At 43.7% G+C, this 19,715-nt stretch overlaps 1 protein-coding gene across 1 annotated transcript in view; it reads left to right on the top strand.

The window, feature by feature from the left end:
- The first annotated feature begins 2,430 nt into the window (after positions 1-2,430).
- The window catches only part of RNF31 (ring finger protein 31), a 36,905-nt gene continuing 19,620 nt past the window's right edge, over positions 2,431-19,715 (top strand). The window contains exons 1-9 of the mRNA XM_060779979.2: positions 2,431-2,533; positions 6,311-6,495; positions 7,178-7,324; positions 9,201-9,356; positions 9,499-9,558; positions 11,254-11,335; positions 12,828-13,017; positions 14,125-14,518; positions 16,828-17,094. Of these exons, the coding sequence (XP_060635962.2) occupies positions 6,313-6,495; positions 7,178-7,324; positions 9,201-9,356; positions 9,499-9,558; positions 11,254-11,335; positions 12,828-13,017; positions 14,125-14,518; positions 16,828-17,094 (1,479 nt within the window). The 5' untranslated portion in view covers positions 2,431-2,533; positions 6,311-6,312. The remainder of the gene's footprint in view (positions 2,534-6,310; positions 6,496-7,177; positions 7,325-9,200; positions 9,357-9,498; positions 9,559-11,253; positions 11,336-12,827; positions 13,018-14,124; positions 14,519-16,827; positions 17,095-19,715) is intronic.

Here is a 19,715-nt window from a genome sequence, read left to right as displayed (position 1 = left end):
AGCATGTAGAGAGTGCCTTCTGGACTACAGGCAGTTTTCCCTTTCTAGTCTTCTCCATTTAAGTTTGCATTACAATGCCTCTGAGCATGCACAGAGTTCCTTTTGGACTAAAGGCAGTTTTCCCTTTCCAGTCTTCTCCATTTAAGTTTGCATTACAATGCCTCTGAGCATGCACAGAGTTCCTTTTGGACTAAAGGCAGATCTCCTTTTCCATTCTTCTCCATTTAAGTTTGCATTGCAATGCCTCTGAGCATGCACAGAGTTCCTTTTGGACTGCAGGCAGATCCTTCTTTTTTGATCTTATCCATTTAGATTTGCATTGCCATGCCTCTGAGCATGCACAGAATTCCTTTTCCATTCTTCCCCATCTATGTTTGCATTGCAATGCCTCTGAGCATGCACAGAGTTCCTTTTCCATTCTTCCCCATTTAAATTTGTATTGCAATGCCTCTGCGCATGCATAGAGTTCCTTTTGGACTACAGGCAGATCTCCTTTTCAATTCTTCTCCATTTAAGTTTCCATTGCAATGCCTCTGAGCATGCACAGAGTTCCTTTTCCATTCTTCCCAATTTAAATTTGCATTGCAATGCCTCTGAGCATGCACAGAGTGCCTTTTAGAGTACAGGCAGAGCTCCTTTTCAGTTCTTCTCCATTTAAGTTTGCATTGCAATGCCTCTGAGCATGCACAGAGTGCCTTTTGGGGTACAGGCAGAGCTCCTTTTCCATTCTTTCCAATCTAAGTTTGCATTGCAATGCCTCTGATCATACACAGAGTGTCTTTTGGAGTACATGTCAATCTTCTTTTCCATTCTTCCCCATTTAAGTTTGCATTGCAGTGCCTCTGAGCATGCACAGTGAGCCTTTTGGGGTACAGGCAGAGCCTCTGAGCATGTACAGAGCATGTACAGAGTACAAATAGGTTTCCTTTTCCATACTTTGGACTATAGGCAGATCTCCTTTTCCAGTCTTCTGCATTTAAGTTTACACTGTAATGTCTTTGAGCATGCACAGAGTGCCTTTTGGAGTACAGGCAAAGCTCCCTTTCCATTCTTCCTCATTCAAGTTTGCATTGCAATGCCTCAGAGCATGCATAGAGTGCCTTTGGGAGTCCAGGCAGAGCTCCTTTTCCAGTCTTCCCCATTGTAATGCCTCTGACCATGTGCAGAGTGCTTTTAGGAATATAGGCAGAGCTCCCTTTCCAGTCCCCGGTTAGGTTTGCATTGTAATGCCTCTGACCATGCACAGAGTTCCTTTTGGACTAAAGGCAGATTTCCCTTTCCAGTTTTCTCCATTTAAGTTTGCATTGCCATGCCTCTGAGCATGCACAAAGTGCCTTTTGGACTACAGGCAGGTCCCCTTTTCCATTCTTCCCCATTTAAGTTTGCATTGCAATGCCTCTGACCATATGCAGAGTGCATTTTGGAGTACAGACCAATCGACTTATCCATTCTCCCCCATTTAGGTTTGCATTGTAGTGCCTCTGACCATGCGCAGAGTGTATTTTAGAATACAAGCAGGGTAGGTTTGCATTGTAATGTCACTGAGTGTATTTTGGAATAGAGGCAGACCTCCTTTTCCATTGTTTCCCGCTTAGGTTTGCATTGCAATGCCTCTGACCATGTGCAGAGTGCTTTTAGGAATATAGGCAGATGTCCTTTTCCAGTCTTCCCCATCTAAGTTTGCATTGCAATGCCTCTGACCATGTGCAGAGTGCTTTCAGGAAGATAGGCAGATCTTTTCCAGTCTTCCCCATCCAAGTTTGCATTGCAATGCCTCTGACCAAGTGCAGAGTGCTTTATGAGCTTAGCAGTTCTTATATCCACCTCCCCCCCCCCAAGGTATAGTTTGCATTGTAATGCCTCTGATCACGTGCAGAGTGCTTTTAGGAATATAGGCAGATCTCCTTTTCCAGTCTTTACTATTTAAGTTTGCATTGCAATGCCTCTGACCAAGTGCAGAGTGCTTTTAGGAATATAGGCAGATCTTCTTTTCCAGTCTTTACTATTAAGTTTGCATTGCAATGCCTCTGACCAAGTGCAGAGTGCTTTTAGGAATATAGGCAGATCTCCTTTTCCAGTCTTTACTATTAAGTTTGCATTGCAATGCCTCTGACCAAGTGCAGAGTGCTTTTAGGAATATAGGCAGATCTCCTTTTCCAGTCTTTCTTATTTAAGTTTGCATTGCAATGCCTCTGACCAAGTGCAGAGTGCTTTATGAGCTTAGCAGTTCTTATATCCACCTCCCCCAATGAAGATGATGACAACAAAAAGCAAGACACTTTCCCAATACTGGAATCCCCAAGCATTCTGAGCATGCGCAGAGACATCCTGGTCGAAAGGATTTCCCGTCTGGCTTGGCTCAGTAGTGGAGCTGCAGTTCTTCCTCCCGCCAGACGGTGCCGCTGTCGGCGTCCTCCTGCCAGCTTAGCCTTGCCCTTCCCTTTCGTTTTCCGTTCCTTTTGGCTCTTCCGCTTCAGTCCTCAGCTGTTGGGCTCTTTGGAGGAGGAAGGGGCTCCACTTCCGGCTCTAATTGGTAAGCAGGACCCCTTGTTGAGGGGTTTCTCCTTCCCATTCCTATATACAAGTTAAATGTATATTTAAAGGAATAGATAGTTAAAAGTTAAGTATGTATTCAAAGGAAATAGTAATTTTAAGGCAGGCCTGGGCCAACTTGGGCCCTCCAGGTGTTTTGGACTACAACTCCCACAATTCCTAACAGCCTCAGGCCCCTTCCATAGGAAGGGGCCTGAGGCTGTTAGGAATTGTGGGAGTTGTAGTCCAAAACACCTGGAGGGCCCAAGTTGGCCCAGGCCTGCTTTGAACTGTATATTAAAGGGACTATAATAAATAAAAGTTAAATATATATTTAATAGAATATATAATCTGTAAAGGCCAAAGTTAAAAGTCTAATATATGTATTTAAAGATCTATACAATACAATAAAGTTATATATTTTTAAAAACTATATAATACATAAAAGTTAAATGTCTATTTAAAGGAATATATCATGTTAAATGTTATCTATATAAATAAAAATGGAATGTTCGTTTGTGGGATTAACAGAACTCAAAACCCACTGGACGAATTGGCACCAAATTTGGACACAATACACCTAACAACCCAATTTACGTCCTTCACTAAAAAAAATTTGATTTTGTCATTTGGGAGTTGTAGTTGCTGGGATTTATAGTTCACCTCTGGTTGCTTCTGGATACGAAAGCTGACTGGCACAACCTGGGGATCACAACCAGACACAGTGAAGACATCTGTCCTTGCGCTGTGCTACTCTGCTGCTGAGTATGCATGCCCAGTGTGGAACACATCTCACCACGCTAAAACAGTGGATGTGGCTCTTAATGAAACATGCCGCATTATCACAGGGTGTCTGCGCCCCACACCAATGGAGAAATTACACTGCTTAGCCGTTATTGCACCACCTGACATCCGCCGGGAAGTAGCAGCCAATAGTGAAAGGACCAAGGCAGAGACATCTCCAGCTCATCCCCTGTTTGGGTATCAGCCAGCACGTCAACGACTTCAATCAAGACATAGTTTTCTTAGATCTACAGAGACACTCGCTGGAACACCCCAGCAAGTGAGAGTCCAAAAGTGGCAGGCCCAAACCCAGCACCTCAATCCATGGGTGATACCAGATGAGAGACTCCCCCGTGGGCACACAGAAGACTGGGCGACTTGTAAGGCGCTGAACAGACTGCGCTCTGGCACCACGAGATGCAGAGCCAACCTTCAGAAATGAGGCTACAAAGTGGAATCTACGACATGCGAGTGGGGAGAAGAGCAAACCACTGACCACCTGCTGCAATGCAACCTGAGCCCTGCCACATGCACAATGGAGGACCTTCTTGCGGCAACACCAGAGGCACTCCAAGTGGCCAGATACTGGTCAAAGGACATTTAATCAACTACCAAATTTGCAAAATCTGTGGGTTTTTTTCTTTTTCTTTTTAATCTGTGTGTTTGCTTTGCTCTGTTAGAATTGTAATACAATGGTATGGTTGCTGATGACACCATAAATAAATAAATAAATAAATAGTTCACCTACAATCAAAGAGCATTCTGGACCCCACAAACGACAGAATTGGGGCAAATTTCCCACACAGAACCCTGATGACTGACAGAAAATATTTAAGGTCATCCAGTCCGACTATCTTCACTAGGGCAAGAAAATGTAATCAAAGCCCTCCTGACAAAGAGTCATCCAGTCAAAAATATAGATAGATATATATGATTCTATGTATTGACGAAGATCCACCCAGAGGAAAAGTGTGCTTGCTATACATCAAGGGAACCACTGACCGCATAGGGAAGCTGATGAGGAAATACAACATACAAACTATCTACAGAAACACCAAGAAAATCCAACAAATGTTACGTTCAGCAAAGGACAAGAGGGATCCTCTCACCTCTGCAGGAGTCTACCGTATCCCATGCAGCTGTGGACAAGTCTACATAGGGACCACCAAACGCAGCAGCATTGCCCAGATACGCATCAAGGAACATGAAAGGCACTGCAAGGTAATTCAACCAGAGAAGTCAAGCCATAGCAGAGCACCTGAGGAACCAACCTGGACACAGCATATTATTTGAGAACACAGAAATGCTGGACCACTCTCACAACCACCATGTCAGACTACACAGAGAAGCCATCGAAATCCACAAGCATGTGGACAATTTCAACAGAAAGGAGGAAACCATGAAAATGAACAAAATCTGGCTACCAGTATTAAAAACTCTAAAATTACAACAGCTCAACAACAGAGAGGAAACAAACAAGGACATCTAATCACCTCTCAACAAAAGTTTGCTCTAGGCACTGTCAAAGCAAGACACTGTCAAGCCATTATATGCTAATCAAGGTGGTCAGTTGAAACATTCACACCTAGCTCCAGCAGACAAGAGTCTTTTGTCCCACCCTGGTCATTCCACAGATATAGAAACCCATTTTTCTAGTTCCAACAGACCTCACTACCTCTGAGGATGCTTGCCATAGATGCCGGCAAAACATCAAGAGAGAATGCCTCTAGACCATGGCCATATAGCCCGAAAAAACCTACAACAACCCGTATATGATTCTGTATAAGGACCAAGTAGCAACAGTAAGAACTGACCATGGAACAACATATTGGTTCAAGATTGGAAAAGGTGTACGACAGGGTTGTATCCTCTTCCCCAACCTATTCAACTTGTATGCAGAACACATCAAGCGGGGCTTGACAAATGCAAGGCTGGGGTGAAAATTGCTGGAAGAAACATTAACAACCTGAGATATGCAGATGATACCACTTTGATGGCCGAAAGCGAGGAGGAGCTGAGGAGCCTTCTAATCTAGGTGAAAGAAGAAAGCGCAAAAGCTGGGTTGCAGTTAAACATCAAAACAACCAAGATTATGGCAACAAGAATGATTTACAACTGGGAAATAGAGGGAGAAAACGTGGAGGCAGTGACAGACTTTGTATTTCTAGGTGCAAAGATTACTGCAGAAGCAGACTGCAGCCAGGAAATCGGGAGACAGGCAGGCCTTCAAATGCTAATGAAGGTGATCAGCTGAAACATTCACACCTAACTGCAGCAGGGAAGAGCTCCTTGCCCCACCCCAGCCATTCCACAGATATATAAACCCATTGTCCTAATTCCAACAGACCTCACTACCTCTGAGGATGCTTGCCATAGATGCAGGCGAAACGTCAGGAGAAATGCCTCTAGAACATGGCTCTATAGCCCGAAAAAACCCACAAGAACCTAATCAGGAGACACTTACTTCTTGGGAGGAGAGCAATGTCCAATCTCAATAAAATAGTGAAGAGTAGAGACATCACATTGACAACAAAGATTCGCATAGTCAAAGCAATGGTATTCCCCGTAGTCACCTACAGATGTGAGAGCTGGACCATAAGGAAGGCTAAGCAAAGGAAGATCGACGCTTTTGAACTGTGGTGTTGGAGGAAAGTGCTGAGAGTGCCTTGGACTGCAAGAAGATCCAACCAGTCCATACTTCAAGAAATAAAGCCTGGCTGCTCATTGGAGGGAAGAATAGTAGAGGCCAAGATGAAGTCCTTTGGCCACATCATGAGAAGAAAGGAAAGCTTAGAGAAGTCAATTATCCTGGGGAAAATGGAAGGAAAAAGGAAGAGGGGCCAACCAAGGGCAAGATAACAAACTATAACAAACCATAATGAGATAAAATAGGAGCAGGATAGATATTTTATAAGAGACATTCCCACTTCTCTTTGCTTTTCAATGCATTTTTTACTACGTTCTTCCACCTTCCCTCCACCTATTTTGTTGGCAGCCATGGAGGAAGTGGAGCGGAAGTTCACTGCCCTCCGGGATGAATTGGTGGCCGCTCTGATAAAGAGCCCTGCGGAGCAGAATCCAGAGTCTGTCCAGCGCTTGGTGGAAGTGGCATTGCCCGCGACTCGAAAGTACCAGGAGATAGACCCCAGGGGACTTATACAAGCCAATGCTCAGGGACAGGTAAGGAAGGGGACATTCTGGAAACCAGGTATGAGAATAGAGGTTGAAATGAGTGGACGGCTTGGAAGCCATGGAGATGAGAGTAGTGTAGTGATGTCTCTACTTTCTGGAATAGTTTAGGGACTTTAAGTATGCTAATAAGCAAAAGCTTTGCCTGTGCGATGTCTGCCTGTAAACCAGCCGCTATCCAGTCAAGGAGTATGTTGTGAGTTGCAAAAAAGCAGGATATAAATAAATAGAATAAATATATGGAGGAGGAGGAAAAAGAGGGAGGAGGAGGAAGAACAACAACATGGAGTAACCACAACAAAAACAACATAGGTGGGGCAGGGAAGCTATATTTGTAAGGTTCAAGGTATAATGACTAAGTATTAAGAAATGTTGGCATGAGGGTACTGAGACGACTGGTGAGATGGGTTATAATTCACTTTGCATTCATTGTAGGGGATTATATAAGACATGGCTGAGTAGTGTAGAATCCTGAGAATGTGAACTTCCATTTTGAGACACCGAGAAGTAAGCTTCTAGTCCTTAGGAACTAGTTGGTAATATTTCTTCCATGTGAAGTCTCAGAGACTAATTGTGTGAGAGTGTTGTAGAGTTGATTTCCATAAAGGTTGTGTTTGTGTAAGTGTGCAAAATCTGATAAGGTGTTAAGTCCGATTCCCCAACTCCTTCTCAGCCCGGAAAGGATTTTCACAAAATCTCCACTGCCTTGAACATCTTGGAGAAATATGGCCGCAATCTCTTGAACCCCCACAAGCCCCGGTTCTGGCGGACCGTTAAGTTCAACAATCCCGTCTTCCGTGACACGGTGGATACCATCCAGGTGAGAAAGATATTCGCATCTCACTGATTCAAACCACATAATTACACTTTTGTCTTTTCCCTCATCCTTTCTGTTTCACTTTTGTTTTCTCTTCCTTTTTGTTATGTAACCCTAAAACACCATCTAAGGACATCTAAGAGGGAAAGGCTTCCCCCTTGACATTAAGTCTCGTTGTGTCCAACTCTGGGGGTTGGTGCTCAGCTCCATTTCTAAGCCAAAGAGCCGGCATTGTCCAGAGACACCTCCAAGTTCATGTGGCCAGCATTAGTGCATGGAGTGCCGTTACCTTCCCGCCAGAGAGGTGCCTATTCATAGAACCATAGAGTTGGAAGAGACCTCATGGGCCATCCAGTCCAACCCTTGCCAAGAAGCAGGAACATTGCATTCTGATCCCTCCTCCCATCACCAGCTGCCGCTCTGGACCAGAGTGAAGAGAGGGGGGGGGGGGGGCAGAAGACACTTTCACCTTGTCTCCTGTGCTATGTTAATAATATAATATAATGTAATATAATATATTGTATAAAGGTAAAGATTTTCCCCTGACATTAAGTCCAGTCATGTCCTACTCTGGGGTGTGGTGCTCATCTCCATTTCTAAGCCGAAGAGCCAGCATTGTCTGTAGACACCTCCAAGGTCATGTGGCCGGCATGACTGCCTGGAGCGGCCTTACCTTCCCGCCCAAGCAATACCTATTGATGTTTTCGAACTGCTAGGTTGGCAGAAGCTGGGGCTGACAGCGGAAGCTCACGCCACTCCCCCGATTCAAACCAGCAACCTTTCAGTTGACAAGCTTAGCAGCTCATCGCTTTAACCCACTGTGCCACTGGGGGCTCCAATATATTGTATATACATATAATATTTATAATATTATAATGTAATGCAATATAATAATAATATGATATTATAATTATACATTTATATTACTAATAATATTAGAATATAATGGTATAATAGAATATAGTGATATTTAATACTGATATTGCACTATGCTAATAATATAATATATTGTATGTATATATATCTTGTAAGCCTCTCTGAGCCCCCTTCGAGGTGAGAAGGGAGGCATATAAATGTCGTAAATAAATAAATAATAAATTTATATCCTGTCCTATCTCAACCTCCGCAGAGGGACTCAGGGTGGCTGACAACAAAAGCATAAGTATATATCTTAGGTAAAAACAGTATAAAATATTGTAAAAACATCATAAAAACAGTAAAACATTAGAACAATCTCCAGAATTAAATCGTCTTCCTACACAGTCAAACTACAAGAGAGGAGATTCCATCTGAACATTAGGAAGAACTTCCTGACTGTGAGAGCCGTTTAGCAGTGGAACTCTCTGCCCCGGAGTGTGGTGGAGGCTCCTTCTTTGGAAGCTTTTAAGCAGAGGCTGGATGGCCATCTGTCAGGGGTGATTTGAATGCAATATTCCTGCTTCTTGGCAGAATAGGGTTGGACTGGATGGCCCATGAGGTCTCTTCCAACTCTTTGATTCTATGATTCTATGATTCTACAGTCCATTCGAGTCCACCACAGTCCATTAAACCATAGCTCTACCATTATGTTGGTGTAGTCCACAAAGGCCTGATCCCACAGCCAGGATTTCACCTTTTTCTGGAAGATCAGGAGGAAGGAGCGGATCTGATTTCACTTTGGAAGGAATTCCATAGCTGAGAGGCCAACACAGAGAAGGCCCTGTCTCTTGTCCCCACCAACCGCGATTGCGATTATGGAGGACAGTGAGCAGGGTCTCCCTGGACGATCTTAAGGTCCTAGGTGGTTTGTAGCGGGAGATACGTTTGGACAGGTAAACTGGGTCTGGAGTGGAGACAAGCTGTGTTGCATTTGCTTTATTGTCTTCCGTGTTTCTGTCAGGGTGGCCGGGATGTCCTTCGTCTCTATGGCTACTCCGAAGAACAGACTGATGGGCTATGCTTCCCTGAACATCTACAGGAACCAGACATCCCTCGCGTTGCCTCCATCACCGTGGATGTGATGTTGTTGCGGGCTGAACTGAATCTCCTTCTTTCGGTACAACAGGGCTGAGATCCCCAAAAGTATCTGATCAAAGTGGGGAGGAATAAGAAGGGGAAGAGCGGGGGGGGGGGGGGGGGGGGAGTATGGAAGCCCTGGTGTGAGTTGAAGAAGATTTATGGTTCTTTCTCCCTTTCAGGACAACCACCCTAATCCTCTGGTGTTGCATGAGTTAATGCAGGGAGGTGACAAATTAAGGGTAAGTCTGGACTGCAAAGCAGAGCCTAACTGCCTAAAGTACTTTCTCAGAGCTCAGCTTTCTGAGCTTCAAAACAAAACTCAGCTTTGTGTATTTGGACTGCAAGCCAGGATCCAGTTCCACGCACCTTTCTAGTCCACAAAGTACAGTAACACTTTCTTGGGTGTTTAGATTTTCAATCTGTGACCCTCTTAAAAAAAATTCAAGGGCAGTTATAGACAGAGCATGTTAATATTATGTATTTATTTTTACCATTTCAATTTTAAATTGCCTAATGGTAAAAATAAGGTTACCGTATATACTCGAGTATAAGCCGACCCGAATATAAGCCAAGGCACCTAATTTTACCACAAAAAACTGGGAAAATGGATTGACTCGAATATAAGCCGAAGGTGGGAACTGCAGCAGCTACTGGTAAATTTCAAAATAAAAATAGATACCAAAAAAATTATATTAATTTAGGCATCAGTAAGGTTAAATGTTTTTGAATATTTACATAAAACTATAATTCAAGATAACACTGTCCAACTCTGATTAAACCATTATTCTAACCTTCTTCAATGTAAATATGCTTACATGTCCTCCAATAATAATAAATAGAGTAAAATAATGAAATGTAATAATAACAGTAATAAGAGTAAAACAATAAATGTAATAATAATAATACAGTAAAATAATACATGTAACAATAACAATAATAAATAGAGTAAAATAATAAATGTAATAATAATAAAAATAATATCAACAACAAAGTAAAATAATAAATAACATTGACTCAAGTTGGGGGAGACTTTTTCAGCCTAAAAAAAGGACTTAAAAACTAGGCTTATACTCGACTATATACAGTATATGGGTGGTGAAATCCTGGCTACAACAAACATAATCATAGTAAAACAAGATAAAAGAAGTAGAATGGTAAACCATTCTATTAATCTGGGTTTGCTGTGGGTTTTCCGGTTGTATGGCCATTTCCAGAAGCATTTTTTCCTGACGTTTCGCCCACATCTATGGCAGGCATCTTCAGAGGTTGTGAGGTCTGTTGGAAACTAGGCAAGTGGGGTTTATATCCCTGTGAAATAATGTCCAGGGTGGGACAAAGAACTCTTGTCTGTTGGAGGCAAGTGTGAATGTTGCAATTGGCCATCTTGATTAGCATTCAATGGCCTTGCAGTCATTCAGCACTCTGAAAATGGGGCAATTCCAGACAGGAAACAATCAGGGCCACCTAACACCTCCCAACAAAAGGATTCCCCAGGCAGGAAGCAGCCAGGCTTTGAAGCTGCAAAGCCATTGAATGCTAATCAAGATGGCCAATTGCAACATTCACACTTGCCTCCAACAGACAATAGTTCTTTCTCCCACCCTGGACATTATTCCACAGGTATATAAACTCCACTTGCCTAGTTTCTAACAGACCTCACAACCTCTGAGGATGCCTGCCACAGATGTGGGTGAAACGTCAGGAGAGAATGCTTCTGGAACATGGCCAGACAGCCCAGAAAACTCAAAGCAACTCAGTGGCTCCTTCGGCAACACACAAATTAAATGTTTCAGCATATGAAATCAACTTAAAAGCAGAAGGATACCATTGGAAAGGTGTAAAAGTGTCCTATGCCTTTCATGTGGTTTCCTTGAAGGCGTGGAGGCATGAATAAAATTCTTCCCCTCATATGGAGTGTCTCTTTTCCTTTCTAGGCCAGCCTCATGACAGACGCTTTCCCTGTGTCTGTGCAAGAACAAACGCCCCAGCATCCAGTCCCAGTGTTATCACACACAGGTAATGTGACCTCCAGAGGCTGGCGGCTAAAAAGGCCCATAGCTTTTTTCTAAGGAAAAAAAACCTATTGAACATTTTTCACTTGACAGAATTTATTGTCTGGCACATAGTATGGGATCCTGGGAATTTACATCCCTAAGATAGGCATTGAAAAAGAACTTTTTCCAGTTTGTGATTCAGGAATTTATTTATTTATTTATTTATTTACTTTGCTTATATACCGCTGTTCTCATCCCGGGGGCGACTCACAGCGGTGTACAACATAGAAGGAACAAAATTCAAAAATTCAAGACATAATCTAAAATCCACATCCAGCATTAAACAAAAACATCATCATCAAAGACATCATCATCAAAAACATCACCACTACAAAAGCCATTCCGCGTCGTCTCATCATCCAAACCACAATCCAGTATCATTTCCATTGTTCCAATCCTATCATCATTACCAATCATTGCACTTCTTGTTCGAACGCCTTCTTGAACAACCACGTCTTTAATTTCCTGCGGAATATCATCAGGGAAGGAGCCATTCTGATGTCCACGGGAAGGGTGTTCCACAGCCGAGGAGCCACCACCGAGAAGGCCCTATCTCTCGTCCCTGCCAGCCGTGCCTGTGAAGCAGGCGGGATCGAGAGCAGGGCCTCCCCGGAAGATCTCAAGGTCCTGGTGGGCTCGTAGGTCGAGATGCGGTCGGACAGGTATCTTGGGCCAGAACCGTTTAGGGCTTTATAGGCCTTTATAGGCCAACGCTAGCACCTTGTATCGAGCCCAGTAGCAAATCGGCAGCCAGTGGAGCTGGTACAGCAAGGGGGTTGTATGCTCCCTGCGTCCCGCTCCTGTTAGTATCATGGTTGCCCCACGTTGGACCAATGGAAGCTTCCAGGCTGTCTTCAAGGGCAACCCCACGTAGAGAGCGTTGCAGTAGTCTAAACGGGATGTAACCAGAGCGTGGACTACTGTGGCCAAGTCAGACTTCCCAAGGTACGGGCGCAGCTGGCGCACAAGCCTAAGCTGTGCAAATGCTCCCCTGGTCACCGCCGAGACCTGGGGTTCCAGGCTCAGTGATGAGTCCAGGATCACACCCAAGCTGTGAACCTGCGCCTTCAAGGGGAGTGCGACCCCATCCAGCACAGGCTGTAACCCTATACCCTGTTCGGCCTTCCAACTGACCAGGAGTACTTCTGCATTTGGGAGTCTCTATGTTGACTTGTCCACAGCTGCATGGTATACGATAAACTCCTGCAGAGGTGAGAGGGACCCTCTTGTCCTTTACTGAATGTAGCATTTGTTGGATTTTATTGGTGGGTCTGTAGATAGCTTGTAGTTTGTGTTTTTTTTTTTACTTGGGTGATGGTTGGAGTTTTTATGTAGGTATCTATCCGTGTATGTAGGTTTTCTGTAAACTGCACATCCCAATTGTTGATTGGGTTTGTGGATAACTAGGGCATCTAGAAATTCACCCTTGCTTCCTCTTTCGGTCTCCCCTGCAGGGTACTTGCCCCCGGATGCCTGCCTGCTCTGTGGGCTGGAGCCCCCCTCCCTGCATTGCTCAGCCTGCGCCCAGTCCTTGTGCCCAGACTGCGACCTTCTCTTCCACAAACACCCTTCGCGGACCCATCACCGCCGGACACCTCTGAACGACCAAGCCTGGCGCAGCCCTCCGCCGGCACCACCTCCCAGGTATCCTAGAACATCGGTTACCAAACCGTCTTGCTGAACCCTATAGTTCCACAAAAGCATCATAGGAGTTCCTCAGAAAATCTTAAAAATCAAATTCAAAATTTATTTTAAAAACAAAACCTCTCAAGGCCAACTGTTTATTTGATTTGCAATATCCATAATAGCTATTTTGTACTACAACTGTCGATATTTACTTAAGTCTAATTGCGCCGTTGAATCTAATGCGCACCTCAATTTTCAAAACCATGAAACTAAAAAAAGTATTTGCTGAAGAATGTAACGCACAGCACCCTTTGTGATGTATCCGTTACAGTTACTGCCTGTTTAGATTACGGTTCTGGCCCAGTTTACCTGTCCAAATTTATCTCCTCCTGTGAACCATCCCAAAGATCATCTGGGGAGGCCCTGTTCTCGGTCCCGCCTGCCCCACAGGTGTGATTGACAGGGATGAGAGACAGGGCCTTTTCAGTGGTGGACTCCCAGGAACATCAGATCAGCCCCCTCCCTCCTGATCCTCCGTAAGAAAGTAAAAACCTGGCTTTGTGACCAAACATTTGGAGAACATGAGATTTAGAAATATATGGAATTGATGTGCATTGACTAACTGGAATGGCCAGTTTAAAGGATCATGTGATTAACTTAATGATATGTTTTTAAACTGTTTTAATGTATTTTATAACTCTATTTATATATTTGTAATTGTACATATCCCATAGCTTTCTATGGTTGCCTACTTGTAAGATGCCTTGATGCCCTCCTGGGTAGAGAAAGGAGGGGTAGAAATTCCACAAACAAACAAACAAATAAATACCTTTTTTGAAAAGAATTGTATTGAAACACCAATTTGGCAATGGAAAAGAAACCTTGAGGTGTATCTATGCCAGGCATGAGCAAATTTCGGCCCTCACAATTCCTATCAGCCTCAGGCCCTTTCCTTTTCCTTTGCTTGACAACAGAAAAGAACCATGGTGGCTGGGAGGGGGATTCTGGGAGCTGTGGTCCAAAAAGTAAATCTTTTTAGCACCAGATTTCTAGTTCAGATATGAATGGTTGACTTCCTATGAAGTGTGAACGTCTTCTAAATCTGTGTTTCTGGTTTCTTTTAAGCGTGTCTGTCCTAACTCCTGATGCTGCATCCTTGCGGCCACCGACCGATTCCCTCTCGACCTCCTGGCTCACCGTCCCCACTCAACGGCCTCCCTGGCGCTGTGCAGCTTGCCACATGAACAACGATGCACGTGCCATCCTGTGCGTGGCTTGTGACCGTCCCCGCGGATGCAAGACACCAGTGAGCCTCAACACGGAGGAAGAGCACAAGAGCTTGGGGCCTCTGGCCCGGGGCCGATGGTCATGTCAGTCCTGTACCTTTGAGAATGAGGCCGCCACGGTGCTGTGCGCTGTGTGCGAGAGGCCACGATTAGCTGGGAAGCCTGGCACTGGGGATGCAAAACCCCTGATAGCATGGGGAGAGGAGACAGGGCAGCAGCAGCAGCAGAAAGAGGTAAATACCTTTATTTCATCACACAATAGTCGCCACTGTGTAATAGTTGCACCGCATTTTTGGAGTGGTAAAATTGGCATTGGTATAGAGCAGGGGGTCTTCAAACTTTTTAAACAGAGGGCCAGGTCACAGTCCCTCAAACTGTTGGAGGGCCGGATTGTAATTTGAAAAAAACATGAATGAATTCCTATGCACATTGGATATATCTTATTTGTAGTGCAAAAAAACACTTAGAAACAATACAACAATTAAAATGAAGGACAATTTTAACAAATATAAACATATTATTATTTCAGTGAGAAGTGTGGGCCAGCTTTTGGCTGATGAGATAGGATTGTTGTTGTTGTTGTTGTTGTGTGCTTTCAAGTCATGTCAGACCCTGAGCGAGGGCTGGGTAAATGACCTTGGAGGGCCGTATCTGGTGTACAGGCCTTAGTTTGAGGACCCTTGGTATAGAGGCTGCAGTAGCGCAGCTGTTTAAACCGCTAGCAGGAAATCTGTTGATTGGAGGGTTGGCAGTTCAAAGCCATGAGTAGGGATGAGCTCCCTACTGTCAAGCCCTAACTTCTGCCAACCTAACAGCCAACCATAGAATTTGGAGAGGCCCTATTGCAGCACTCAAGCTGTTTGAAGCCAAGTCATTAGCCCAACTCTTGTATGGTGCTCAGCTGGGCCCCTTCCCCAGTTTTGCCCCATTAGAGCTGGTTCAGTCAAAGTTTCTGAGATTGGCCTTGCAGGTCCCTAAATGTGTTTCTAATGCCACCCTGCGACTAGAGATGAGTTTTATGAGAGTGGAGGCCAGGGTGTGGGTGGCCATACTCAACCTCTGGCTCAGACTATCCCGTGCACTCTTTGGTCTTGCCCCACTAATCATGAAGGATGACTTCCAATCCACAGACACAGAGCGACAACTAGATCTGGCCTTGGTTCCAACCTTCCTTATCAATGAAGACAGCAGATATCTTGCCCCCCCTATGGCATATTTAACCAACTTAGTGGTTCCTCTTCATCGAAGGGCTTTCACCCTGGCTCGATGCCACGCTTTCCCATCAGCTGTACTCGAAGGCCGCTACCGGAAGATCCCTTTCCCAGAGAGACTCTGCCCCTGTGACTCAGGTCATGTAGAAACAGTAGAACGTGTGCTCCTCCACTGCCCGTTCTACAGGGATATCCGTGCCAGGCTTATCTTACCTCTGTTATACAAGTACCCAGGCCATTCAGGACAATTTTATACCTCCTTGCTACTTGCAAATATTAATTCAGCGACAACCTACAATGTTGCAAAGTTCTGTGCAGAAGCATACACAATCCGTCAGGGAATGACTAGTCCCAAAAGTTAACTGTGTGTCCAGTAATCTTCTTTGAATCTACAATTTGGTGATGGATCTGGGCATTGTATGTTTTTACCCTGTTTCCCCTTCCCTTCTGCTCCCTCACCCATACTGTGCTTCAGCAGTTATATTTATATTTTTAATGTACCAAACATACCAAGTTTGTATGAAAATGTGACTATTTCCTGTGCTGGTCAATGACCAAAATAAATGATTTGATTTGAGAGGCCCTATTTCCCTCTGACTGAAAATTCAAAATTTGCCTTGCTAAACAGGGGGGAAAAATCCCTAAGACAGAGCCATGGCAGTTAAAGAGGAATAATAGTGCTATAATTCCATGGTTTGGAGGGAAATGGTTGCAGACATTCAGATATTTCTGAAATCATAAAATCGAGTACCTTCAGGAGACATGGTGTCCCTGTGCTTAACTTAGTTGTTATTTGCCTTTGAGTTGACATTTATTTATTTACGACATTTATATGCCGCCCTTCTCACCGCAAAGGGGACTCGGAGCGGCTTACAAGTAAAAAATAAATACAATGTATTATTATTATCATAGCACAATATTAATATTATATATTACATTGTACTATAACATTATACTGTAATAGTCTTAGTAATATTATATTTAATATAAAATAAATAGTTACAATATATCCTTTTATTGTTAGTAGTAGTATATTGTATTACATTATAATATTATGAATATGACATATGACAACCCTAAGAATGAAAGACCCCCAAGTCACCCAGTCTTCAACTCAGGACAACCATGACTTCTTTGGTTGACTCTATCCATATGGAATGTGGCCATTCTCTTTTTCTATGGTTTTCTACCTTCCCAAGCATTATTGCCTTTTTTGGTGAGTGCTCAAAGGACAGCAGCCTCAGTTTGGCCATCTTGGCTTCTAGGAGAGTTAGAAGCTTTATTTGGACTGTGTTCATGACATTTATTCCCTATTTATCCCATCTCCACAGCTCCCTGGCTGGCAGTGTGAACACTGCACTTTCTGGAACAAGGGCCGTGGCCGGGTGTGCGAGATGTGCAACCGCACCAGTCAGAGGGCTGGGTCTGAGCACTCATTGCTGGCACCCAAGCTGGAGGAGGAAGGCAAGCAGAAGAAGGGGACAGCGGTGGAAGCCAAGACGCCATGGAAGGCCCCACCCATCTCCTTGGAAGAGGCAGAGCATCGGAGGCAGGAAAAGCTGCGTGAGGATGGGCAGAAGATGATTGCCATGATCAGGGTGAGTTGGGTTTCCCCATAAATTTGGTCTATGCTCCGTCCCTCCTTTCCTTTTCTGTCCTTTACACATGAAGTTGCAATATGTTTTGGCTTTTTCTGTCTTCAAAATAATCCCATTGTTGCATTTCAAGGCTGGGAATCACCTCTGTGCTTAACACACACCCCGGTCCAAGGTAAAATAGCAAAGAATATATATTGAAGAATATATGAAAAACAATTCAGCTAAATAGTGAAAAAAACACAAACAAAATCCAAATATCAGGATAAATCCACAAAAATCAAAGTACACGAGTAGCATCAAAAACCAGAAATAGAAAAGCAGGAAAAGTCCAAAACATGAGATTCAGAAGCAGCCCTCCAAACTTGGAAACATGGAACATGAACAAAAAGGAAACATGGAACATGGAACTAGAATTTCCTTGATTTGACAGAAGTTCAAACACCAACGTTGCCTTGACTGGCGAAACAGTCTGCTGGTCTATAGACAGAAAATCATGCCTTCTCCCCTGGGAAAGGACTCCTTGGCTAATAGATGTCTTGAAAAGCTCTGTGTTGACAGAACGTAAATCTCCTATCTAACTGCTCATTAGTTTGTCCACCTGGACTTTCATTTTATCCAACTTACCTGTCTGAGCACATCTCCCTTTATGAACCTGCTAGGATTTTAAGATCGTCTGGTCAGGCCCTGCTCTTGATCCCTCCTGCATCACAAATACGTTTGTTGGGGACGAGAGACAGGGCCTTCTCAATGGTGGCCCCTTGGCTATGGAACGCCCTTCCTGGGGACATTAGATCAGCCCCTCCCTCTTAACATTTCGGAAAAGAGTCAAGACCTCGCTGTTCGAGCAAGGGTTTGAAAATGCAATGGAAAAGACATAGGAACTTGGAACGACTGAACAACGAGATAATGTTTTTAATTGGGAGACGCAAATGGGTTTATGTTTTTATTACTCTTGTTTGGTTTTATAATATGTATTATTGTTTTAAATGTTTTATGGACATTGAATTGTTGCCTCTGTAAACTGCCCTGAGTTGCCTGAGGGCTGAGAAGGGTGGTATACAAATATAGTAAGTAAGTAAGTAAATAAATAAATCCTCTGAACTCCGTTCTGTTTCTGACTTTACTTCCCTAGCTATCTGCCTTGCTAGAATGTGGCCTTCAGATAGAGACCACTCATTTTCAGGGTTTAAAATCTTGACTGTCTCCTGCTGCTCCTGCTTACTTGCAGACCTAGAATCCCTAATGAAATCAGGCTGACTAACAGGCTCAGAATCCCCAGAGAGATCAGGTGCAGGCACAATCAAAATTACAACACCTATAAAGGACTCCCAAGGTGGATAATTTTTATACCAACAAACACCTGGATTTTGCAATGTGGGAATGCGGAGGGGAAAGCATGCCATTTGGCCGTGTTGTGAAATATAATACTTTGACCCATTCACCTATGTATTGATATTGTTTAGTTAAGGACACTGGGGTGTTCTGAGGTTAAAAAGAGAGAGAGAGAATGAGAGAAGGTGAACAAATATTGGCTGAGATTGGAAGTTGTCAAAGTCAAATTTGGGTTTAGAGCCCAAAAAAAAGGTAACTTTTCCAAGTATCAGCTGAGACATTCCAAAGAACGGTGCTGTCAGGGCATTGTTCTGTCTTCCTCCATATTGTCTCTCTTTCAGTATGGAAGTTGAATGATTGCTGGGGATGAGAGGAACACAGGAGAAGTAGTATCTTCTTTTTCTGTAGCCTTACTTGTCCCTGCCAGTTATCAACTACTGGTCTTCTGAAGCTGCACATGAATCAATTATATGATGCCGCAGCCCAAAAACCAAATGCAATTCTATGCTGAATCAGTAGGATTATAGTGTCTCAAATTGAGGGAAGTTAGTCCCACTTTATTCTGTTTTGGTCAGACTTTACCTGGAATAATCTTGTGTCCAGTTCTGGGCACCCCCAGTCCAAGAAGGATATTGACAAGCTGGAATGTGTCCAGAGAAAGGCAACCAAATGTATACATTTCTGCCTTGGAGTCTGGTGGATTTCCCTTCTCTGGAGGTTTATAACCTGCCAGTAGTGCTTTATTGTGTTTTCCTACATAGCAAGGAGTTGGACTAGATTGTCATGTTATGTCAAATCCTAGTTAAACAAACAACAGAAGTTTCAAACATATTAACACATGGGCAGCCCAAAGCTAAAGTGCTTGCAAGCTTAAAGTTTTAGCACACACTAACTGTTGGGAGTGAGATAAATTCCAAGTTCAGAGTCCAAATCACATTGAAAGAGTTCAAATATGCAGCAACAAACAGCAGGCAGAATTCCAATTCAAAGTCAATAAAGATGATAATCCGAAGATCGCACAGTCCAAAGTTGAAGTCAGAATCCAAAGCACAGATACAGTCTACAATCAACAAGGCCAATAATCCAAAGCTTCCAGAGTTACACCACAAAGCAAAGACGTTGCCACCTGCAACAAGACTGAAACACTGAGAACCTTTTATCCTATGTTTTTGGGTATTGCTGTGTAGAGCCCATTCCTCTGCTAAAGGCAGACCTGTGGGTTGCAGCACGCTTGTTGTAACTCAGGATAGATTCACCTTGCTCAAGACACCACCACACACCAAGGCTGT

This window comes from Anolis sagrei, chromosome 6 (genome assembly GCF_037176765.1).
Source record: "Anolis sagrei isolate rAnoSag1 chromosome 6, rAnoSag1.mat, whole genome shotgun sequence".
Taxonomy (NCBI): Eukaryota; Metazoa; Chordata; class Lepidosauria; order Squamata; family Dactyloidae; genus Anolis; species Anolis sagrei.
The sequence above is the reverse complement of the archived record's forward strand: the minus strand, read 5'-3'. Positions and strand labels throughout refer to the sequence as shown.